Source organism: Heterodontus francisci, chromosome 2 (genome assembly GCF_036365525.1).
Source record: "Heterodontus francisci isolate sHetFra1 chromosome 2, sHetFra1.hap1, whole genome shotgun sequence".
Lineage (NCBI taxonomy): Eukaryota > Metazoa > Chordata > Chondrichthyes > Heterodontiformes > Heterodontidae > Heterodontus > Heterodontus francisci.
In genome coordinates, this window is record NC_090372.1 from 81,849,268 (window position 1) to 81,875,039 (window position 25,772).

General features: G+C 42.7%; 1 protein-coding gene across 2 annotated transcripts in view; it reads right to left on the minus strand.

Moving 5' to 3' along the window:
* The window catches only part of cmc1 (C-x(9)-C motif containing 1), a 118,817-nt gene that overhangs the window by 67,163 nt on the left and 25,882 nt on the right, over positions 1-25,772 (minus strand). For both annotated transcript variants that reach the window (XM_068059704.1, XM_068059709.1), the window contains exon 2: positions 14,846-14,938. In XM_068059704.1, coding sequence (XP_067915805.1) covers positions 14,846-14,938 — 93 coding nt within the window. The remainder of the gene's footprint in view (positions 1-14,845; positions 14,939-25,772) is intronic.

The window sequence follows — 25,772 nt, forward strand, 5'->3', positions numbered from 1 at the left end:
CTGGGCGCTGCTAATACAGACAGGTGATCGAGGTGCCCTTGGTTGCCTGCATAGAAGTGATGTATTAAAGAGACCTGAAGTCAGTAAGGTCATTGGATTGGAGTGGAAACCCCCCTGTATTTCTATTCACAGACAGGACTGCGGCCTTTCATCTCCAGGCCCCGACAAAGACGCATGCAGCCTCTGCCTCTGATGGCCTGCCGCCGGGAGGCCGCCTTGATTGAGTTGGCAGCCTCCTCACATAGCAGGGGTGCCGCTCCGTTATCGGTAAAATACCGGCACCATGCAAAATGACCCCTAAGTTAGGCCTCAATTGCACTAATTGGCTGTCTGACTCCATGGAGTGGGCAGCCAACCCAGTTCCCAGCCTGCCCCTGGGAAAGTCCCCTGGAGGCGAGAATGCATTGGGGAGCCATCCACGCCATTTTTCCAGCCTCCTCCCCCAGCACTTCCAACCCCATCTCCACGAGGCAGGGAAAATTCAGCAGAGACTTCCCAGATATGGCAGCATTGGTCCAAATGTTGCATATATCTGCAAGTGTAGAAAACCTGAAGGCCAGAGAAGTCATGGGTCCATCAGCCCTGTCATAATGGTTGTCCTTTTTGACTCTGAAGTTTCTTACCTTTCAACCTTCCTTGGCAAGCTATTCTAAAAACCAACCACTCTCAGTGAAGTAATGCTTTCTTAAATTCTGCCCGAATCTACTCCTTTCCAATTATACTTAAGTCTCCTTATTCTGTTGCTATAAACTAAATAAATAACTCTGACTGATCCTCTTCATCCCTGAGCCTTATTAATTTGAATATTTCAATAATTCCATTGTATTCTCCTCACTTTTAACCTCTCCATCACGAGGAGTCATAGCACTGCAACGACTCCACATTTTATTCTCCAATCCATTAGTCGTTCTGCAGTCATCTCCCAAAATAATTGGGATCCTAGATTTTCTGAGGTATAGGTACAAAAGGAAAAAGTAATGCTAAGTTATACAAATCATTGCTTTGGTTGGACTTAGAATTTTGGATCTAGGTCAGAACGTTTAGCAAAAGAGGGTGGAAAAAACATTTATATTTCTTTCAACTTCTCCCCCACTTTACATTTTACCAGTAGACAAAGACAAATTAACAACCAAATATATTCAGAATAAAGACTGAGAGTCATCTACTGCTTCCTCATAATACTTAATCACAAAATAGACTCTCCACTCCAATATACATTTCTGCAAAAAATAGCAGGATAGATTGGTTGGAGCAACTGAGTGCAAGAACAATACATTTCAGACTACCTTTTCCCAGCTTTTGAGGTATTCTTTCTTATTACAGCAAAAGACTCTAGGTGATGTTTCACAGCAAACCCAAAGTATCGCAGGTTTAAATGCAGGAATATCTGGCCACTTGGCTACACCTGCGTATATATGGATATTTCATTTCGGGCTGTTCAATGCATTTCTGGGCAGCAACTTGCTTGCCCTGCATGACTCATGGTCAAGTAGTAGTAGTCGTTGGGAGGCAGTGGTCTACTGGTAATGTCACTGAACTAGTAATCCAGATGTCTAGGCTAATGCTCTGGGGATATGGGTTTGAATCCCACCATGACAGATAGTGAAATTTAAATTCAATTAATAAATCTGGAATGAAAAGCTAGTCTAATGGTGACCATGAAATCATTGTCGATTGTTGTAAAAACCCATCTGGTTCACTACTGTCCTATAGGGAAGGAAATCTGCTGTCCTTACCTGGCCTGGCCTACATGTGACTCCAGACCCACAGCAATGTGGTTGATTCTTAACTGCCCTCTAAAATGGCCTAGCAAGCCACATAGTTGTATTAAACTGCTATGAAGTCTAAGAAAAGGAATAAAACCTGATGGACCAGCCCGCATCAACCTAGGCACTGGAAAAGGCAAACCCAGCCCTGTCAACCCTCCAACGTCCTCCTTACTAACATCTGGGGGCTTGTGCCAAAATTGGGAGAGCTGTCCCACAACTAGTCAAGCAGTAGCCTGACATAGTCATACTCACGGAATCATACCTTACAGCCAATGTCCCTGACACCACCATCACCATCCTTGGGTATGTCCTGTCCCACCAGCAGGACAGACCCACCAGAGGTGGCGACACAGTGGTATACAGGTGGGAGGGAGTTGCCCTGGGAGTCCTCAACTTTGACTCCGGACCCTATGAAGTCTCATGGCATCATCAAACATGGACAAGGTAACCTCCTGCTGATTACCACCTACCACCCACACCCCTCAGTTGATGAATCAGTGCTTCTCCATGTTGAACACCAACTGGAAGATGCATTAAGGGTAGCAAGGGCACAGAACGGACTCTGGGTGAGGGACCTCAATGTCCATCACCAAAAATGGCTCAGTAGCACCACTACTGACCGAGCTGGCCGAGTCCTAAAGGATATAGCTGTTAGACTGAGTTTGCGGCAGGTGGTGAGGGAACCAACAAGATGGAAAAACTACTTGACCTCATCCTCACCAATCTACCTGTTGCAGATGCATCTATCCATGACAGTATTGGTAGGAGTGACCACCTCACAGTCCTCGTGGAGACAAGTCCCGACTTCACATTGATGATACCCTCCATCGTGTTGTGTGGCACTACCACTGTGCTAAATGGGACAGATTTCTAACAGATCTAGTACCACAAAACTGGGCATCCATGAAGCGCTGTGGGCCATCAGCAGCAGCAGAATTGTATTCAACCACAGTCTGTAACCTCATGACCGAGCGTATCCCCCACTCTACCATTACCATGAAGCCGGGGGACCAACCCTGGTTTAATGAAGTGTGCAGGAGAGCATGCCAGGAGCAGCACCAGGCAGACCTCAAAACGGGGTGTCAGCCTGGTGAAGTTACAACACAGGACTACTTGCATGCCAAACAGCAGAAGCAGCATTTGACAGACAGAGCTAAGCAATCCCACAATCAACAGATCCGATCTAAGCTCTGCAGTCCTGCCACAGCCAGTCATGAATGGTGGTGGACAATTAAACAACTAACAAGAGGCGGAAGCTACACAACTATCCCATCCTCAACAATGGGGGAGCCCAGCACAGTGCAAAAGGCAAGGCTGAAGCATTTGCTTCCATCTTCAGCCAGAAGTACCAAGTGGATGATCCATTTTGGCCTCCTCCTGAGGTCCCCAGCATCACAGATACCAGTCGTCAGCCAATCCAATTCTCTCCATGTGATATCAAGAAACCACTGAAGGCACTGGATACTGCAAAGGCGATGGGCCCTGATAACATTCTGGCAACAGTACTAGAGACTTATGCTCCAGAACTAGTCGCGCCCCTAGCCTAGCTGTTCCAGTACAGCTAAAACACTGGCACCTACCCAGCATTGTGGAAAATTGCCCAAATATATCCTGTACACAAAAAAGCAGGACAAATCCATCCGGCCAGTTACTGTCCCATCAGTCCATTCTCAAACATCAGCAAAGTGATGGAAGGCGTCGTCGACAGTGCTATAAAGCGGCACTTGCTCAGCAATAACCTGCTCACTGACACTCAGTTTGGGTTCTGCCAGAGCCACTCAGCTCCTGACCTCATTACAGCCTTTGCCCAAACACTGACAGAAGAGTTGAACTCCAGAGGTGAGGTGAAAGTGACTGCCTTTGATAACAAGACAGCATTTGACCGAGTACGGTATCAAGGAGCCCTAGCAAAACTGGAGTCAATGGAAATCAGGGGGAAAACTCTCCGCTGGTTGGAGTCATGCCTAGCACAAAGGAAGATGGTTGTGGTTGTTGGAGGTCAATCATCTCAGTCCCAGGACATCACTGTAGGGGTTCCTCAGGGTAGAGTCCTCGGCCCAAACATCTTCAACTGCTTCATCAATGACCTTCCCTCCATCATAAGGTCAGAAGTGGGGATGCTCGCTGATGATTGCAGAATGTTCAGCACCATTCGCGACTCCTCAGATAATGAAGTAGCCTGGATGTAGCAAGACCTGGACAACATCCAGGCTTAGGCTGATAAGTGGCACATAACATTCGGTGCACACAAGTGCCAGGCAATGACCATCTCAAACAAGAGAGAATTTAAACATTTCCCCTTGATGTTCAATGGCATTACCATCGCTGAATCCCCCACTATCAACATCCTTGGGGTCACCATTGACTAGAAACTGAACTGGACCAGCCACATAAATATTATGGCTACAAAGCAGGTCAGAAGCTGAGAATTCTGCAGTGAGTAACTGACTCCCCGATGTCTACCACCATCTACAAGGCACAAGTCTGGAGTGTGATGGAATATTTTCCACTTGCCTGGATGGGTGCAGCTCCAACAACACTCAAGCTAGACACCATCCAGGGCAAAGTAACTTGCTTGATTGGCATCCCATCCACCATCTTCAACATTCACTCCCTTCACCAATGATGCACGGTGGCAGCAGTGTGTACCATTTACAAGATGCACTGCAGCAACTCACCAAGACTCCTTCAACAGCACCTTCCAAACCTGCGACATCTACCATCTAGAAGGAGAAGGACAGCAGATGCATGGAACACCACCACCTGCAAGTTCCCCTCCAAGCTCCACACCATCCTGACTTGGAACAATATCGCCGTTCCTTCACTGTCGCCAGGTCAAAATCCTGGAACTCCCTTCCTCACAGCACTGTGGGTGTACCTACACCCCAAGCTCTGCAGCGGTTCAAGAAGGCGGCTCACCACCACCTTCTCAAGGGCAATTAGGGATGGGCAATAAATGCTAGTCTTGCCAGCGATGCTCAAATTCCATGAACAAACCAAAAAAAAAAGTATGAACAGTGGTTATGGAGAAGCATGTGCTTCTTTCCTCTATTCCTCTTAATACTTAAATGAACCAAATATGTTGAAGTCACATGAAAAGAGAGAAAAAATGCAAACTACAAAAATAAATAATTTGCAGTGAACTACAGTATCTATTATTTTACAATATGATTTCTGTTACATTGGGAAATTAGTTTAATTTATTGTATAGCAATTCATGAGCCTTTATACTTTCACACTGAATGAGAAAATGAAAGCAAAGCTCTTATTAAAAAAATCAAGTATGTCAAAAACACAATGATACCAACATGTAAACTGAGAATCCCTTTTAAAATTTATACTTCTTTTGTTTCCTTTGAGCCCGCCAACCGCCCCCGCTCGAATCCCATTGTTGCCTATTTTATGCATTTGCCATAGCCTTGAGGTTAGACAGGAGATTTACTCTCAGGCCTCTGACAATGGCACTCTGAAGACAGTTATTAGATCATCCAAAGAGTTGGTCTCCTTCTCTGTGGAAAGGCACCTGCTTGGCACCATTTCACTGCAATGCATTTAAGAATGTAAACTCACCCAGGGAGGGAATTTACGGTATGAATGCCCTACCACTCCAAAGCACAGCATGTCAGTGTTCTAATTCATTGCACCATTATGCCGTTATTGAAGCATTACCATTTAATTTTATGCACAAAGGTAGCAGGTGCTTTTGTCCAATAATTGTCTTAAGGTACAATTATTTTTATGTCATTTTTCTAAAAAAAAGCAGAAAATCTCACAACCAAGGATAAACTTTCATTTAAAAATATAAGTTATATGGGGAAAAAGAATCATGTTACAAAGCACACAGCTTGTTAAAATATGGCTAAAATCTGCAGATATGTATTCATTAGGACACTCTCAGGAGTGTGAAAGGGTTGCATTTGGTCTTTTTGAACCATACCAGCTGGATTCAGTGAAGGAGTGAAGGTTAACACTTCACCTAGTTTTGTCCTCCAACCTCAGTCCTAATTAGTCTACCCCAGTTATGACTGTGAACACCAACTGCTTGCGTTACAAAGAAACTAATTAACGCTAACAAATTAGATCAAGTCAAAATCAACAGTAGCCACAGTTAAATGTTCTTTGGTAACTGAAGGTCTTTGATATCAGTAATTGCTGCTGAATGTATATATAAAGCCTCCTTTCTTTGAATAAAAGTCATTTTATTTGCCTTTCCTTTTCAGAGCCTGTGAATCCCATTGTAGTTTCTGTAACAATGCAACATGGGAACGAGACGTTCGACATTTTTGTAATGCATGGGTTGAGACAATATCCCATGTGTAAAGACAGCTCTGGAAATTTGGGGCAGAAAGAATGAGACTGGAAGCACTCAGCAGGATGCTCAACGGTGGAAGATGGGGTGTGGGGGAGATCCCTCGGGGAGTTAAGGGAAGGGTGGGACAGAGATCCTCGGCAGGGGAGGGAAGGGAGGGAGGGAAAGAGGCCTCCTCGTGGGGGTAGGGACAGGGACCACCTCGGGGAGGGAGGGACAGGGACCCCTCCCTCGGGGTAGAGGGATGGATTGACGAGAGGTCCCTAAGATGGGAAAGTGTCCCTTTGTGGGCTGGTGGGAAAGAGTGTCCTTTTGTGGGCTGGGGCGGGGGGGGGGGGGTCCCTCGGGTGGAAGTGGTGGAGGGGGGGGGGGGGTGAGGGGAGGAAAGGGAATCCTGCTGGTGGGGGGAGGGGTGGGGACTCAGACAGACCTCTAATTAGAGGAGAGAAATTGAGCTTTCGGTACGGTGTAAGATGAGAGTGCTTTTTGGGGAATAGGACAAAAAGCTCAGGGTGACAAGGAGCTTGGGCGGATGGTGGCAGGGTGGGAGCGGAAGTGTAAGAGAACAACAGTGCTAGTTTGTATCTTTCGAAGACAGCTCTACAAACATCAAATTTACATCTACATGTCTCTCACTCTGTATTTGCAGATCAGTAATTAGAACATTTACATTCATGGACAAAACACAATTAATAATTGTGATCATTAGAGGTTTTCAGACAAAATTCAACTCATTTGATGTTTTTTTAAAAACTATTTGAAAGGCATACTTATTCTGCTTAATAAGCCTTCTAAAGTTAATAAATATTAATAATTCAAAACCAAAAGTTAGAACAGGTATGTAAATCAGTACAGTTGATCATTCTTTGCCTCTTTCACATATACAGACAGTTGCTCTGCTCAAAAAAACTACCCAATATAAACAATACCTAAAAATTTTGAAATTTTTCTTTAACTATGAAACCAATGAAAAACACCTATTTCATTGTTTCTGAGCTGAGTTCCTACAAACTTTACAATCCCTTCCCTTGAAACTGCGTATTCGTAGTTTTGCTGTCCTAGATTATAGACTGAGAGATTCTGGTAAATTACTACCTTACACTGATAAATGCAGCCAATCCCAAATATTATGAACACATTGTACCATGCTAAACTTCTGCTATAAATGGGTTTTCATTCAGTGTGGTAGTTGACTAGGTTAACTTACACATTTTTAACTTACATGCTTTCTAAGTTAATTCCCATTGTCTCCTGAAGGGCTATATATACATCAAAGAATGACACTGAGATATTTACACACACTATAAAGAACAATCTTGGAGAAATGGCCAACTTCAACATAAATATATTAAAATGTCTTCTAACTGAAAGCAATAAAATACTCATTAATATTCACTATTGAGAGCTCCTGTTTCAGTACCTCAATTAACATGTACTGTTCAAAACTGGTGTTTTATTAAAATTTTAAAAGTAGATCTCTGACTATGGCAGCATGTGATTGTATACACGAGTTTACTAAGCATCGCAACCTTTTGTTTTTGAATACCAAAGTTTGCATCAAGACTAAACAAAGTATGTCATGCTTAACTTTCATCAACACACCTCCAAATTTCTAGGTAAAATTCCTTCTGTCTGCTCCTAGTGTACACGAGGAGTACATATCATGCAATACATGCTCTCAGCATGTGCCAGGCACAAGTGCAGGATGTTTTTTCACACTATTTTATATATTTTGTGAACAGTCTTCATTACATACTTTACTTAATCTTCATTGACATATTTTCCATAATATTATAACTATTCCAGGCAGGACTGGAACCGATGTCATCGCAGGGGCATTTGCTAGTGCTGTTGGGAGGATTTAAACTGGAATGGCAGGGCGATGGGAACCTGAGCGGGAAGACTGAGGAGGGGGAAAACAAAGATAGAATCCAAAGACAGCAAACAAAAAGGCAAAAGTGGAAGGCATAGAAATCAAGGGAAAGAAACATATAGGGCCATAGTGCAAAATAATGCTAAGATGACTAAGAATGTTATAAAGACAAGCTGAAAGGCATTGTGTGTCAATGCGCAGAGTATTCGCAATAAGGTACGCGAATTAACTGCGCAAATAGATATAAATGGATATGATATAGTTGCGATTATGGAGACATGGCTGCAGGGCGACCAAGGATGGGAACTGAACATCCAGGAGTATTCAATATTTAGGAAGGACAGGCAAAAAGGGAAAGGAGGTGGAGTAGCACTGTTAGTAAAAGGGGAAATCAATACAATAGTAAGGAAGGATATTAGCTCAGAGAATCCTGATGTGGAATCTGTATGGGTGGAGCTAAGAAACACCAAGGGGCAGAAAACGTTGGTGGGGGTTGTATATAGACCCCCAAATAGCAGTTGTGATCTAGAGGAGGGCAGTAAACAGGAAATTAGAGACACATGCAATAAGAGTGCAACTGTAATTATGGGTACTTTTAATCTACATTTAGATTAGGCAAACCAAATTGACAATAACACTGTAGAGGAGGAATTCCTGGAATGCGAACGTGATGGTTTTTTAGACATAGACATTGAGGAGCCAACTAGAGAACAGGCCATTCTAGACTGGGTATTGTGTAATGAGAAAGGATTAGTTAACAATCTTGTTGTGCAGGGTCCCTTGGGGAAGAGCAACCATAACATGATAGAATTCTTCATTAAGATGGAGAGTGAGAGAGTTGATTCTGAGACTAAGGACCTGAATCTAAATAAAGGAAACTATGAAGGTATGAGGCGTGAGTTGGCCATGGATAGATTGGGGAGCGGTACTTAGAGGGTTGACAGTGGATAGGCTATGGCTAGCATTTAAAAAGAGTGCATGGATGAATTACAACAATGGTTCATTCCCATCTGGCGCAAAAATAAAACAAGAAGGGTGGCTCAACTGTGGCTTACAAAAGAAATTAGGGATAGCATTAGATCCAAGGAGGAGAAATATAAAATGGCCAGAACAAGCAGCAAACCCGAGGATTGGGAGCAGTTTAAAATTCAGCAAAGGAGGACAAAGGGATTGATTAAGAAGGGGATAACAGAGTATGAGAGTAAGCTTGCAGAGAACATAAAAACTGACTGTAAAAGCTTCTATAGATATGTGAAGAGAAAGAGATTAGTGAAGACAAATGTGGGTCCCTTACGGTCAGAAACGGGGGAATTTTTAATGGGGAACAAAGAAATGGCAAACCAATTGAATACATACTTTGGTTCTGTCTTAACAAAGGAGGACACAGATTACCTCCCAGAAATGTTGGGGAACATAGGGTCTAGTGAGAAGGAGGAACTGTATGCAATCAGTATTAGTAGGGAAATGGCGTTGGGGAAATTGACGGGATTGAAAGTGGATAAATCCCCAGGACCTGATAATCTACATCCCAGAGTACTTAAGGAAGCGGCCCTAGAAATAGTAGATGCATTGCTGGTCATTTTACAAAATCCTACAGACTCTGGAACAGTTCCAACAGATTGGAGGGTAGCTAATGCAACCCCACTATTTAAAAAAGGAGGTAGAGAGAAAACAGGGAATTATAGACTGGTTAGCCTGACATCAGTATTGGGGAAAATGCTAGAGTCCATTATAAAAGATGCAATAGCAGAGCACTTGGAAAACAACGACAGGACAAAGTCAACATGGATTTACGAAAGGGAAATCATGCTTGGCAAATCTACTGGAATTTTTTTGAGGATGTAACTAGTAGAATAGAAAAGGGAGAACCAGTGGATGTGGTGTATTTGGACTTTCAGAAGGCTTTCGATAAGGTCCCACATAAGAGATTAGCATGCAAAATTAAAGCATATGGGATTGGGGGGTAAGGTACTGACATGGATAGAGAACTGGTGGCAGACAGGAAACGAAGAGTAGGAATAAACGGGTATTTTTCCGAGTGGCAGGCAGTGATAGTGGGATACCGCAGGGATCAGTGCTAGGACCCCAGCTATTCACAATATATATTAATGATATAGATGAGATAATTAAATGTAATATATCCAAGTTTGCAGATGACACAAAGCTTGGTGGGAGTGTGAGCTGTGAGGAGGATGCAGGGGAGCTCCAGTGCGATTTGGACAGGTTGAGTGAGTGGGCAAATACATGGCAGATGCAGTATAATGTGGATAAATGTGAGGTTATCCACTTTGGTGGCAAAAACAGAAAGGCAGATTATCATTTGAACGGCGATAGATTGGGAAAGGGGGAGGTGCAGCAAGACCTGGGTGTCCTTGTGCACCAGTCACTGAAAGTAAGCATGCAGGTGCAGCAGGCAGTTAAGAAGGTAAATGGTATGTCGGCCTTCATAGCGAGAGGATTCGAGTACAGGAGCAGGGATGTCTTGCTGCAATTATACATGGTCTTGGTGAGACCACATCTGGAGTACTGTGTGCAGTTTTGGTCTCCTTTTCTGAGGAAGGATGTTCTTGCTATGGAGAGAGTGCAGCGAAGGTTCACCAGACTGATTCCTGGGATGGCAGGACTGACGTATGAAGAGAGATTGGGTCGATTAAGCTTGAATTCGCTAGAGTTTAGAAGAATAAGAGGGGATCTCATAGAAACCTACAAAATTCTAACAGGACTGGACAGACTAGATGCAGGAAGGATGTTCCCGATGGCGAGGGAGTCCGGGACCAGGGGTCACAGTCTAAAGATAAGGGGCAAGCCATTTAGGACTGAGATGAGGAGGGATTTCTTCACCCAGAGAGTGGTGAACCTGCGGAATTCTCTACCACAGAAAGCAGTTGAGGCCAAATTATTAAATACATTCAAGAAAGAGTTAGATATATTTCTTAGGGCTAAAGAGATCAAGGGATACAGGGAGAAAGCAGGAACAGGGTACTGAGTTTGGATGATCAGCCATGATCGTACTGAATGGCGGTGCAGGCTTGAAGGGCCGAATGGCCTACTCCTGTTCCTATTTTTCTATGTTTCTATTCATTTTCTTTATAAACAAACATTATTAATGCAGATTGATAAGAAGTTCCTAAATTTTGATTACATGGATAATTATCAGTGGTTAGAAGTGCATAAATTGAGGTACCTCCACCTATTGATCAAACCTCCTTTCAATATCAACTCTCCTTGGAAGGCAAGTCCATCAGTTTAGCACTTTTTTCAGATGAAATTATATAGCATTGTTCAGTAAGGTAATAGAAAAGAAAGCCAGACTTGCATTTATATAGCATCTTTCACGACCACTGGAGGTCCCAAAGCACTTTACAGCCGATGAACTACTTTTGAAGTGCAGTCACTGTTGTAATGTAGGAAATGCTGTAGCCAATTTGCACACAGCAAGCTCCCATAAACAGTGATGTGATAATGACCAGATACCCTTAGATACTCCTAATCTTAATTTTAACTAGCCACGAATTTGAAGGGTACACATAAATGAAGGTATAAAAGAGTTATACAATTATGATGAAGGATGAAGAGAAATTACAATAGAACTCTGGTTAGACCCCAACTGGGGGTATTGCATCCAGTCTGGTCACCACACTTTAGGAACCATGTGAGGGTCCTTGACAGGGTGCAGAGGAGATTTACCAGAATAGTTCCCGGATAGGGGATTTTAGTTACAAAGTTAAGATGGAAAAGTTGGGGTTGTTCCCCTTGGAGCAAAGGAGATTAAGCAGAGATTTGATAGAGGTGTACAAGGTGATGACAGGCTTAGTTAAGTTAGACAAGGAAAAACTGTTCCCATTAACTGAGGTACAAGGACCAGGGAACACAGATGGAAGGTTTTGGTCAAGAGATGCAGGGGGAATGTGAGGAAGAACTTTTTAATGTAGCGAGTGATAATGACCTGCAACTTGCTGTCCATGAGGGTGTCGAAGCGGTGACAATCAATGATTTCAAAAGGAAATTGGATGGGCACTTGAAGGAAATAAACTTGTAGGGCTCTGAGGTTCGAGCAGGGGACTGGGACTGACTGGATTGCTCCACAGAGAGCCGGCATGGGCTCAATGGGACAAATGACCTCCTTCTATGCCATAAATGACTGAGCTCTTCTCATCTCAGACCACCAAATGCAACTGTCCATGCTTTCCAGGCACAAAAAGAAAATTGTATAAGAAACTAGAAAAAAGTGTCATAAAAATGGTATATTAGTTTGCTAATGGATTACTACAACACACATGATCCACTTTTATATAGTTATATCCTGTCCAGCTTAATGGGATATATTCTCTCCTTTGATGTGATGTCCATATTACAAGACCAACGACAATTTGAATTTATATTGCACTTTTAACGTAGAAAAACATCTCATGTACTTCACAAGAGCCTTATCAAACAATATTTGGCACCTAACCAAATACTGACCAAAATCTTGGTTAAAGAGTTGTGTTTTAAGGAGGGTCGTAAAGGAAGAGAAGGGAAAAGGCAGAGTGTTTGAGGGAGGGAATACAACTGAAGACATAAAACCACCAATGATGGGGTGAGTGTAGTGGGGAATGTACAAGAGGTTGGAGGAATGCAGAGTTCTTGGAGGGCTGGAGGAGGTTCCAGAGATGGGTAGGGCATGAAGGGATTTGAACACAAAGACAAGAATTTTAAAGTCAAGGTTTTGGTGGATCAGGAGTTAATATATGTAAGCAAGCACGGGATGATGGTGAAAGAAATTTGGTGCAGGTCAGGATACAGACAGCAAAGTTTTGGATGAGTTTAAGTTTATAAAAGGTGAAAGATGAGGGGCCAGCCAGGAGAGATTTGGAATAGTTGAATCTCGAAGTAACAAGAGCATGGATGAGGATTTCAGCAGCAAATAAACTGAAGCAGGAGCTGAGATAGATCTTTGCGATGGGAAAGATATAGGATCTGAAGCTCAGATCAGGTTCAAATAGAATGCCAAGATTGAGAATAACCTGGTTTAGCCTGAGACAATGGCTAGGGAGGTAGCTGGAATCAGTGGAAAGAGAATGGAGTTTGCAGCAGGGACCAAACACAATAGCTTCAGTCTTCTCAGTATTTAATTGGGAGAAATTTCAGCTCATCCAACACTGGATATTGGACAAGCAGTCGAACAACACAGAGAAAGTGGAGGGGCCACGAGAGGCAGTGATGAGGTATAGTTGTGTACATATCGAACCTGACATTATGTCTTCAGATGATGTCACATAGGGGCAGCATGTAGATAAGAGTGATCCCAGAATAGATCCTTGGAAGAATCCAGAGGTAATGGTGCAGGGTGGGAAGAGAAGCCATTGCAGGAGATTCTATGGCTATGATTGAATTAGTAAGAATGGAATCAGGCATGGGTTGCCCCACTCAGCAGGACAATGGAGAGATGCTGGAGGAGGGTGGTGTGGTCAACCACATCAAAGGCTGCAGAGAGGTCGAGAAGGATAAGGAGAGATCATACAATCCAGTCAAAGACACAGAGAATGTCATTTTGGTGCTATGCCAAGGGTAGCAACCCAATTTAATTGGAAAGGTTCAAATATCGAATTGTGGGAAAGTCTGCATGGATGTGAGAGGCAACATGTTCAAGGACTTTGGTGAGGAAAGGAATGAAGAGGTGCAAGATCAGAGGGTGCAAAGGTGTTTTTTTTTTTGAGGATAGGAGTGATAATGACAGATTTTAAAAGGGATGGGACAGTACAGGAGGAGAGGCAACTATTTACAAGATGAACCAGTGAATTCAAAGGAGAGTGGACAAGGTGAGTTGAGATGGATATTGAAAACACCAAGAATGAGAAGTCACTTGGCACTAAGGCTGAGAAAGGAAAGCAGTGAGGACATCTCGGTGAGAAACTGGGTTGGGGCTTGGTAGTCAGTACAAAATGACCATTTTAAAGTAGAGGCGAGAGAGGTGGAACAAAGTGAGATGTTCCAAGAAGAAGAAAGTGCCACAGAAGTACTGGGATACCCCAAGGTGTGATTTGGTGATCATGGCCACACTTCCACCGCAGCAGTTTAAGCAGGGGCATGATGGAAGGTATAGCTAAACAGGGATGGTTCTGTAAGGGGCAAGGTGCCATTGCCCATGATATGAGACCGTGGTGTCAGTGCATACAATCACAATAAGGTCATGGATGGCAAAGGCCTTGCTCATAAATTAGTGGACATAATAGAGAGGGGTATGCGAGGTTAGCCCTCACTCCAGGGGTGAACATTTTTAAAAATATATTTTATATTATTTTATTATAATATATATAAATAAAAATATTGAGATATATCTTTATTTAATGTCTAATCCAAAAAGTTGGAAAATGTATTAATATGCTGAAGATTTACATTTTCTTTTTAAAAGGGAACATGCCACCTGACGCCTAGAAATTGAAAACTGCATGGTGTATAACTGTAAAATTGCTACCAGCCCAAAAATGTTTCCAGATGCCACAGTATCCTGCAGTTGTGCACACCAGTTCATAACTCCAGAATTATAGTCCTAAATACACTTCCAGCAGGGGTTACTAGCAATCATTCAGGCTGATTTTTCTCCTCCCCTTCCCACCAGCCTAGGACAGTGAACTGAATGACAGTGTCCCAATTGCCACTTTGGTTAAGAGTAGCTAGCAGCACATACCAGGACTGAATCAGCAACACTTTAATCTGTATGGCTCAGTACCATATCACAGTGTGCGTTTATAAATTTGGTCATACAGCTTTCTAATGTTGTTGCTGAATAATGTAGTGTTGAATTGCAGTAATATAATGAATATTACACCTTTTTTCACAAGTACTACTGTTTGAATACACTGCATACATCTAACACAACTGCAGAAATACTGCCAAAGAATATATCATTACCTTCCACCTTATCTGAACAGAGTTCCTTGGACTTCTCTCTCACCATTTTGGGGATAAGGACATCTTTCTCCACATGCCGAAGTTGATTCACCTCTGTATGATATAAAAGTAATAACCTTAGTGCTAGCTTAGCAGATAGTAGAAAGTGGATGAATGCTGAAATCTTTCTCTAACACTTGGATTTGCTAATTAGGATACTGAGAGACTCAGCAAATCATAGACCACATATTTGCATATGGTTTCACCACCATTTAGGACCATCTTTTTCAGAACAAAAGCCCCAATAATCACTTACTGGATTGTTTTTCCAACCTGTCCCCATTTCACCCACCAAAAAATCCTCAACAGCCTACAAGCGAGGAGCACTAGTGCCAAAAAGCACCAAGTGGCTTTTATTAAGTAATAATTATTCATCTGAACACTAATTTACAGTTTTTGTAATATAATAGGTTCAAGGTGTAGGGTGAAAAGAGACTTCCAAAACACATTAAGTAAAAATACATTATACAGTAAATAATTCTATAAACAATAATCTGCTGGGTTAAATATGTAAATAGCTATGGCAGGATCTGAATCTGGAGCATTATGTGCGGTATGCATTATGTGGAACTGCCTGGGCTCATGTATCAGGCAGGGTGAATATATATCTTTGAAGCGTATGAAGGTTGCAGTCCTCAAGCACAAAGTTGCACAGCTAAAGAGTCAACTGGACAGGCATTTGGGAGGGAGGACGTTTTCTGGAGTTGGTATCCCAGAGGCTGGTCGCCCCACAGGAGTGCAGAAGCTGCTCATGGAGACTGGTGACTACCTGCAGATAGGACAGGAACAGGTTGAAAGGACCTGGGTGTTCCCAATAATGTAGACCTATTTATGTACCAGTGATGTGGACAAAAAAGGTGGCTTAGAGGAGAGTTACCATGAGTGGCCACAAGACACCTGCGAGGGAGAGAGTACAGGTGACAAGAATAGGCAAATGGTGATTATAGGGAATTCTATAGTCAGGGGGTATATAGTTTCTTCTGTAGACGTGATCCAAAATCCTAAATGGTATCTTGCTTCCCAGGTGTTAGGATTTGGGCCATCACAGAGTAAATACATAAAGTTCTGGAATGGGAGGGTGAGCAACCAGAGAACATGGTTCATGTGGGAACCAATGACAGAGATAAGAGTAAGTTCAAAGTTCTGCAAAAAGATTTCAAGGAGCTAAGTTCTAGATTAAGAAGCTGTACCTCCAGGGTAGTAATACCTAGGTTATAGACCAGACTGGGAGATAAAGGTTAGGATTGTCAACGCATGGCGCAGAAGGGAGGGTTTCAGATTCTTGAAACACTGTGACCACTTTTGGGGCCAAGGGAAGGCTGCATAAATGGGATAGCCTTCACCTAAACTGGAGATGCATCTGTGTCCCTAGGGAAGAATATATAGGGTAGTGGTGAAAGATTTAAGCTAGTTAAAGGGGTTGGGGTTGAGGGAGGAAATACATACCATAAGCCAAAATGCATGTGAAAAAAAAAGCAGGACATATGGGCAGGATGGGGTCAGTTACCCAGATTAGAGTTCTATAATGGAATGCTTTTAGCAAAAGAAATAGAACAATGAGTAAGAAGTACAATTTCAGCTTAAGTGCATGTTGTAGTCGCCACTACAGAGACTTGGCCAAAATCTAAGCATGATTGGGAGCTAAATATTCCAAGTTATAGGATCTTTAGAAAGGACAGGGATATCAGGAAAGGAGGAGGAGTAAAGCCTGGCTCAGGTATAAAATTAAAACCCAACCCGAACCCGACCCGGGCCCGAGTCCTTTAATTTTTTTAAATGCCTGACCCAACCCGAAAATAACAAACATATTATTGAAACAGATAAAAATCGTAGATTAAAACAAAAACAATAGGAATCAAAATATTACAGTCCAGTCCGACCCGACCCAAGCCCGAATGCTGGACGCAGAATACAGACTTGACCCGACTCAAACTCAACACGTTTAGTCGGGTTTGGTCAGGTTCAGGTCAGGTAGCCAGGCTTTAAGGAGGAGTAGCAATATTGATAAAAGACACAATTACAACAGTGGAAAGAAGGGATTTCAGTAAGGGTGGTCGTGCAGTGAAAACATTTTCCACTAGAAATTAAGGAATAATGAAGAATCCAAGATTCTGGTAGCAGTATCACCTCTTGATAGCAGTGATATAGTGGGTTGGGGGTAGGGGGAAAATGTATAAATACAGAGATTTGTGAAATATGTAGCAAAATAATGTAGTTATAATGGGACATTTTAATTTTCACATAGACTGGGAGAAGCAGAACAGCTCAAGTAGTGTATAGGCAATTTATTTTTTAGAATGTTTTAGGGACAGTTTACTAAATAACGAGCCAGATTTTGTGAAGAAATAACAGTGAGGCTAACAGCACTCACCGTTACTAAGGTGGAAATGAGACAGCAACTTCCAACGACTGCACATGTGCAGTTAAATGTGGAAACCCGTAAGTTGCTGTCTCAGCTGCGACGCTCCTCCAAAAGCTTCACTAAACACATCTCACCATCTGGTTTCTTATTCAAATACACTAAATGTCATGAAGTTCCTGTACCTACCTCAGAACTAAACTCGTGAAAAAGTTGGGGCTTGTCTATTCCAGTGCAAGTATCATTTTAACGGTATGGCAAGTTTTAATTATTACCAAATAACCACTCTGGTACTGAAAATTAACTTTACAAGTATTGTGTTTCATTCCTTTAGATTTCAGTTATTGTTGGAGATTTATTTTAAAAAGTAACTTTTTAAAAAACTTTTTGTCTTTTTTTAATCTTCTCTCAAACAATCTTTCTTTCCTTATCTTCATTTCACTTTCTGTACTTGATTTGGCATTGAATTAAATATTCTGACAATTCCTGGTTCAGGCTCTGCACTGCTCATTCATGATTCTTCAAACTGATAGGTTAGGGAGATACACAGTAGCTTGTTCACATAGGTTCCAAATGCCCTGTAAAGGGTGCTGCTCTCTATAGGAAGTGCAAGTAAAACGTTTGCCACTGACCGCACAATCTGGCCCAATATACTTTGGAGCCGACAACAGGCCATAATGGAATTAGTAACCAGTAATGAACCAGAATGCATTAACAATCTAACAGTAAGGGATCATTTTATGAATAGCGACCATAACATGACTGAATTTAATCTTACGTTTGAAGAAGAAGGGAGCGACATAAACCAAGGTTTTAAATTTGAGTAAATTAAACCACATAGGAATGAGAAATGAATTAACCATAGTAAACTGGTAGATTAAACCTACAACAGTGGTAAATATTCAAAGAATCATTTGGTATGATTAAAAAACCAATACATACTCCTATAAGGTAAAGCAGTTAAGCAACCATGGTCAACAAATAAAGCAAACAACAGTATTGAACTAAAAGAAGAGGCTTATGCAAGTGCTGCAAAAAGGGAATATGCTGAAAAGTTGCAATGTATATCAAAGCCAACAGCAAAAGTCTTTATAGCTATATTAAGAGAAAAAGAGTGGTAAAGGGAAATTGCCCATTAAATATGGATGCAGACGAGACTATAGTAAATAATAAGGAAATGGCACACTTGTTAATTGTGTACTCCATCTGTTTTCACAATGAAGTCGACAAACTATCAGCAGTACAAGGAAATCTAAACTAATGGGAAGAATTTAGTAAATTCAATATAAGTAAATAAAATGGTAATGTAGGCAATAATGGAACTTCAGACAGACAAATTTCCAAGACCTGATGATTTCCATCCCAGGATATTAAAAGGAATAAGTGAAGAAATTGCAGATGCATTAGTCATAATTTTTCCAAAGTGCGCTAACTTCAGGAATTGTGCCCTTCAATTAGAAGATTTAAGAAGGGAGGGAAGGAGAAACAGGGTAACTATAGACCCATCAATTTAACATTAATTGTAGGGAAGTTACAGGACACTATTTGAGAAGTTAATGAGCTCTTGACAAAGGATCATAGTGAGTTGTTGTGGATTTGTGAAGGTAGCTCAAGTCTCACTAATCAAGTTGAATTCTTTTGAGGTAGTCACTAAGGCGAGCCTCCATAAACAGTGCCCAAATCAGACGCAGCTTCCACAGTGCGGACTGCGACACCGACCACTCCCTGGTGTGCGGCAAAGTTGGACTCAAACCAAAGAAGCTGCATCACTCCAAGCAGAAGGGCCACCCACGCATCAACACAAACAGAATTTCTCATCCACAGCTGTTAAGTAAGTTTCTAAATTCATTTGGAAAAGCCCTTCAAAACACTCCTGCAGGGGATGCAGAGACATAGTGGGCCCACATCAGAGATGCCATCTATGACTCAGCAGTGACCAATTTTGGCAAATGTGGGAAGCAGAATGCAGACTGGTTTCAATCTCACTTTGAAGAGCTGGAACCTGTCATAGCCGCTAAGCGCACTGCACTGTTGAACTACAAGAAAGCCCCCAGCAAGTTAACATCCGCAGCACCTAAAGTAGCCAGAAGCGCTGCACAAAGAACAGCTAAGCGCAGTGCAAACAACTACTGGCAACACCTATGCAGTCGTATTCAACTGGCCTCCGACACCAGAAACATCAGAGGAATGTATGATGGCATCAAGAGAGCTTTTGGGCCAACCATCAAGAAGATCGCCCCCCTCAAGTCTAAATCAAGGGACACGATCACTGACCAACACAAGCAAATGGACTGCTGGGTAGAGCACTACCTAGAACTGTACTCCAGGGAAAATGTAGTCACTGATACCGCCCTCAATGCAGCCCAGTCTCTGCCAGTCATGAATGAGTTGGACGAACAGCCAACAAAATCGGAACTCAGTGATGCCATTGATTCTCTAGCCAGTGGAAAAGCCCCTGGAGAGGACAGCATTACCCCTGAAATAATCAAGAGTGCCAAGCCTGCTATACTCTCAGCACTCCATGAACTGCTTTGCCCGTGCTGGGATGAGGGAGCAGTACCATAGGACATGCGCGATGCCAATATCATCACCCTCTATAAGAACAAGGGTGACCGTGGTGACTGCAATAACTACCGTGGAATCTCCCTGCTCAGCATAGTGGGGAAAGTCTTCGCTCGAGTCGCTTTAAACAGACTCCAGAAGCTGGCCGAGCGTGTCTACCCTGAGGCACAGTGCGGCTTTCGAGCAGAGAGATCCACCATTGACATTTGTGCTCCCTTCGCCAGCTACAGGAGAAATGCCGCGAACAACAGATGCCCCTCTACGTTGCTTTCATAGATTTCACCGAAGCCTCTGACCTTGTCAGCAGACGTGGTCTCTTCAGACTACAAGCAAAGATCGGATGTCCACCAAAGCTAAGTATCATCACCTCATTCCATGAGGATATGAAAGGCACAATTCAGCATTGCGGTGCCTCATCAGACCCCTTTCCTATCCTGAGTGGCGTGAACAGGGCTGTATTCTCGCACCTATACTGTTTGGGATCTTCTTCTCCGTGCTGCTCTCACATGCGTTCAAGTCTTCAGAAAAAGGAATTTTCCTCCACACAAGATCAGATGGCAGGTTGTTCAACCATGCCAGTCTTAGAGCGAAGACCAAAGTACAGAAAGCCCCCATCAGGGAACTCCTCTTTGCTGACAATGCTGCATTAACATCCCACACAGATGAGTGTCTGCAGAGACTCCAGGACAGGATTGTGGCTGCCTGCAACAAATTTGGCCTAACTATCAGCCTCAAGAAAACAACCATCATGGGACAGGACGTCAGAAATGCTCCATCCATCAATATCGGTGACCAAGCTCTGGAAGTGGTTAAAGAGTTCACCTACCTAGGCTCAACTATCACCTGTAACCTGTCTCTCGATACAGAAATCAACAAGCGCATGGGAAAGGCGTCCGCTGCTATGTCCAGACTGGCCAAGAGGGTGTGGGAAAATGGCGCAATGACACGGAACACAGAAGTCCGAGTGTTTCAAGTCTATGTCCTTGCTCTACAGCAGCGAGGCCTGGACAACGTTTGTCAGCCAAGAGCGACATCTCAACTCATTCCATCTTCGCTGCCTCTGGAGAATCCTTGGCATCAGGCGGCAGGACCGTATCTCCAACGTAGAAGTCCTCGAGGCGGCCAACATCCCCAGCTTATAACCCTACTGAGCCAGCGGCGCTTGAGATGGCTTGGCCATTTGAGCCACATGGAAGATGGCAGGATCCCCAAGGACGCATTGTACAGCGAGCTTGTCACTGTTATCAGACCCACCTGCCGTCCATGTCTCCGCTTTAAAGACGTCTGCAAATGTGACATGAAGTCCTGTGACATTGACCACATGTCGTGGGACTCAGTTGCCAGTGATCGCTAGAGTTGGTGGACAGACATAAAGGTGGGGCTAAACAGTGGCGAGTTGAAGAGACTTAGCAGTTGGCAGGAAAAAAGACAGACGTGCAAGGAGAGAGCCAACTGTGTAATAGCCCCAACACCCAATTTTATCTGCAGCGCCTGTGGAAGAGTCTGTCACTATAGAGTTGACCTTTAAAACCATTCCAGGCACTGCTCCACAAACCACCTCTCGGCACTTACCCATTGTCTTTCGAGACAAGGGGACCAAAGAAGAAGAAGAAGTCACTAACATGGTGGATAGGGGAGTGTATATAGATGTTGTCTATATAGACTTCTGGAAGGCATTTGATAAAGTACCACACAAAAGATTATTTGCAATAATGAGAATGAACAGAATTGGAGGTAACCTTTTGAAGGGGGCAGTAATTAGTTGGGAGGTAGGAGACATGAGAGTAGCGATAAGAGGTGGTCCCCAGGGTTCTGTACTGTGGCTGCAGTTTTTCACCATATATATTAATGACTGGATGAAGGAAGACAGAGATGTATATCCAATTTTGCAGATGGCGCGAAAGTTATGCAGGTAGTAGCAGGAAATTACAAAGGGACTAAATGTGTGGAAAAAATGATGGCAGATGGAGTTCAATGTGGGGAGGTGTGAGGTTATCCACTTTGAATCTGAGAAAGACAAATATTTTCTTAATGGTGACAGACAAGAAGCTGTGGAGGAGCAAAGGGATTTAGGTGTTCATGAACACAAATCACTAAAAGCTAGTTCATGCTACAAAAAGTAATCAAAAAGGCTAATGGAATGCTGGCCTTTATCTCAAGGGGGTGAAAGTACAAAAGTAAGGAGGTGATATTTTGGTAAAGCCGGGCCTTGTTTAAACCCCATCTGAAGTACTGCAACCAGTTTTAGGCACCACATCTTAAGAAAGATAAACTGGTCTTGGAAGGGGTACAGCACAGATTCTTCAGATTGATACTGGGGCTTAAAGGGTTAAATTATGAGGACAGGTTACATTAAACAGTGTGCATGGTTTAGGGGTAGTCTGATCAAGGTATTTAAAATGAGCGATTCAATCAGGTCGATACAGAGAAACCATTTTCTCTGGTGAAGGAATCCAGGGAACAACATCTTTAAAATTAGAGTCAGGCCATTTAGGAGTGAAATTGGCAAGCACTTTTCACACAGAAGATTGTGGAAATCTGAAACTCGCTCCAACAAAAGGCTGGAGATGCTGGGTCAATTGAAATTTTCAAGACTGAGATCGATAGATTTTTGCCGGATGACAATATCAAAGCATATGGACCAAAAGTGAGTAAAGGAGTTGAGCTACAGATCAACTGTTATTTAATTGAAAGACAGAACAGGCTCAAGGGGCTAAATGACCTACTCCCGTTCTTATGCATGCATGAAAACCAGTACACTGCTGAAAAACAGCACTGTTTTTTTATTGCAGATCAGCATACACAAAATAGTTTCTTTTTCCCTTCTATTGCTGTTGTAACTTTATATTACTTGGAAAAAAAACTAAATTCAGTTCGTGCATGCCTCGTCTGTTACACTGAAACTTACCATCAACATTTTATTAAAAACTCGAGTAACAACATTAAGTGCACTTGTTACTCAAATACTAGCTGTTGGTCAAAACCTTAAAAATGTAAAGGTTAAAAAATAATTAACAAAAGTGTAACAAACACTTTCTATAAACCTTTCAAAACAGTGATCGGCCCACTTTGTTAACTGAGCTGAATACATGTGCATGGTACTGTTGTACTGACAGCATTCAAAATTATATATTTCTGATTATGACAATTAATACAGAAATCCCAGTCCTTTAATATACTGAATGATGACAATGTCCTACACATTAAAAATAATAAAACACTTGAAAATTATGGCAAATTTATGACACATTCGGCCAAATCTTCCTGGAAAAATAATGGTAATTTCACAAAGCACGTTATTATTAATTGGTAAATTGGCCAACAGGTTTAGGGGAAGAAGAGATAAGCAGTGGGTTGCGAATCTCCAGAACTTGGTCAATTTATACGCTTGCATCGCACAAATCGCATCTCAACAAGAACAATTTATATTCATATAGCACCTTTAACATAATAAAACATCCCAAAGTGCTTAACAGAAGCATTATAAAACAAAATTTGGATACCTAGCCACATAAGGACATATTAGGTAAGATGACCAAAAGCTTGGTCAAAGAGGTAGGTTCTAAAACAAGAAAGCAAGATAGAGAGGTGGGATGGAATTCCAGAGCTTGGGCCTAGGCAGCTGAAGCCATGGCCACCAATGGTGCAACAATTAAAATCTGGGATGCTCAAACATCCAGGATTAGAGGAGCGTAGATTTCTTAGGCTGGATGAGATTACAGAAATAGGGAGGGGAGAGGCCATGGAGGGATTTGAAAACAAGGATGAGAACTTTAAGATCAAGATGTTGCCAATGTAGGTCAGCGAGCACAGGGGTGATAGGGGAATAGGACTTGGTGTGAGTTAAGACACAGGCAGCAGAGTTTTGGATGACCTCAAGTTTACGGAGTAGAACGTGGGAGACCAGACAGGAGTGTGTTGGAATAGTCAAGTCTAGAGGGGCGGAGTCCGGCAATGCTATGGAGGCAGAAATAGGTAGTCTTCGTGATGATGTGAATATGTGGCCGGAAGCTCATCTTAGGGTCAAATTTGACACCGAGATTGTGAAAAGACTGGTTTAGTCTCAGACTGTTGCCAAGGATAGGGATGGAGTCGGTAGCTAGGGAACAGAGTGGGTACTGAAAACAATGGCTTCAGTCTTCCCAAGATTAATTGAAGGACATTTCTGCTTGTCCAATACTGGATGTCCGATAAGCAGTGTGATAATTTAGCAACAATGGAGGAGTCAAGAGAGGTGGTGGTGAGGCAGAGCTGGGTGCCGTCAGACTACATGAGAAAACAAACACTGTGCTTTCAGATGATGTTGCTAAGGGCCAGCATGTAGATGAGATTTAAGAGGGGATAGATCCTTGGGGGACACCAGAAGTCATTTGCAAGTGATACTCTGACAACCAGGTAAAAGCAGTCCCACCCAGCAGGACGACAGTGGAGAGACATTGGAGGAGGATGGTGTGGCCAACCATGTTAAATGCAGCAGACAGGTCAAGAAGGACGAGGAGGGATAGTTTACCTTTGTTACAGTCACCCAGGATGTCACTTCTGACTTTGATAACAGCCATTTTGGCAGGGGCAGAAACCTGTATGGAGGGATTCAAACATGGAGCTCTGGAAAAGATGGGCATGGATTTGAGAGGCGACAACACGTTGAAGGACTTTGGAGAGGAAAGGGAGGTTGGAGATGGGACAGTGGCTTGCAAAGACAGTGGGGTCAAGGTTTTTTTTGAGGAGAGGGGTGCTGACAGCAGATTTAAAGGACAGAGGGACAACAGCTGAAGAGAGAGAACTATTAATAATATCAGTTAACATGGGGACCAGGAGGGGAAACTGGGTGGTCAGTAGTTTAGTGGGAATAGGGTTGAGGGAGCAGGAGGTGGGCCTCAAGGACAAGATGAGCTCGGAGAGGGCATGAGGGGAAATAGAGAAAAACTAGAGAAAGATGCAAGTTCAGGGCTAGGGTGAGGGGGTTAGGGACGGGGGGGGGGGGGCGGGGGGTGGAACTTTAGAGGAAGTTTGGCCCAGTGAGCTAGTGGAAGGAAGGGAAGTGGCATAGGCAGCAGATCAGATGGTATCAATCTTAGTAACAAAAATGTCCATGAGCTCCTCACACATTGTTGAAGGCAAGGATGGAGGAGACAGCTAAGGAGGAGTTTAAGACGACGTCCTTAGGCTACCATTATTTTCAAGAACTTGCTGGATTTGCATATTAGTTGTCAATTATACTCACTGCAGAAAGTCAGCTCTCATAATTAACAGTGTAAGTACCCTTTACCAATGTGATAAATGTTAACGCAATGTCGATCAATCTCTCTGACTCAGAAAGGGAACTATTTTTTAAACTGTTGTGTCTCATTTTAAACCAAAAATTTTTTTCTTACATTTCCTGTCTTTTTTTTTCTCTCTCTCAATCCAATTTTTTTTCCCTGTCTTATTTCTTTCTGTACCTGATTTGAATTCTAATTCATCCTCCTTTTCTTCATTCACTTGTGTCATTCTATCACAATTTCAATCCTTAAATCTCATTGGTTAAGGAGATAGTGTTAGCTCATTCACTGGGGTCCCAGATGCCCTGTTGCTCTCGCCACACCACTTTCAGTTTACACTTCCAGCAAGTTATAGCACAAATTATGCAAGCAGCTGAAGGGTGCAGTAAGAAGTCTAACAGCGCACTCTGAAAGATGCTCATCTCCTGCAAGATTAGGTCCATTATCTTAGGGTACAGACCGCAGCAATCAAACACGAGGTACCAATGCTTCCCTCTCCACCCTAAGTACACACTGAGTGTTCAAGTGCAATTTTTTTTCATACAATCCACTTTTTCTACCCAATTTTCTCCTCGCTTTTCTGAAGATACCAACAACGGAATGGTTCATAGGCATAACTACCCTTTGGTATCGCAACAATGTGGCTATTATTTACGTGTGTGTTTAGATAGTGAGAACTGACAAACTATTATAAACTGCAGGGAAC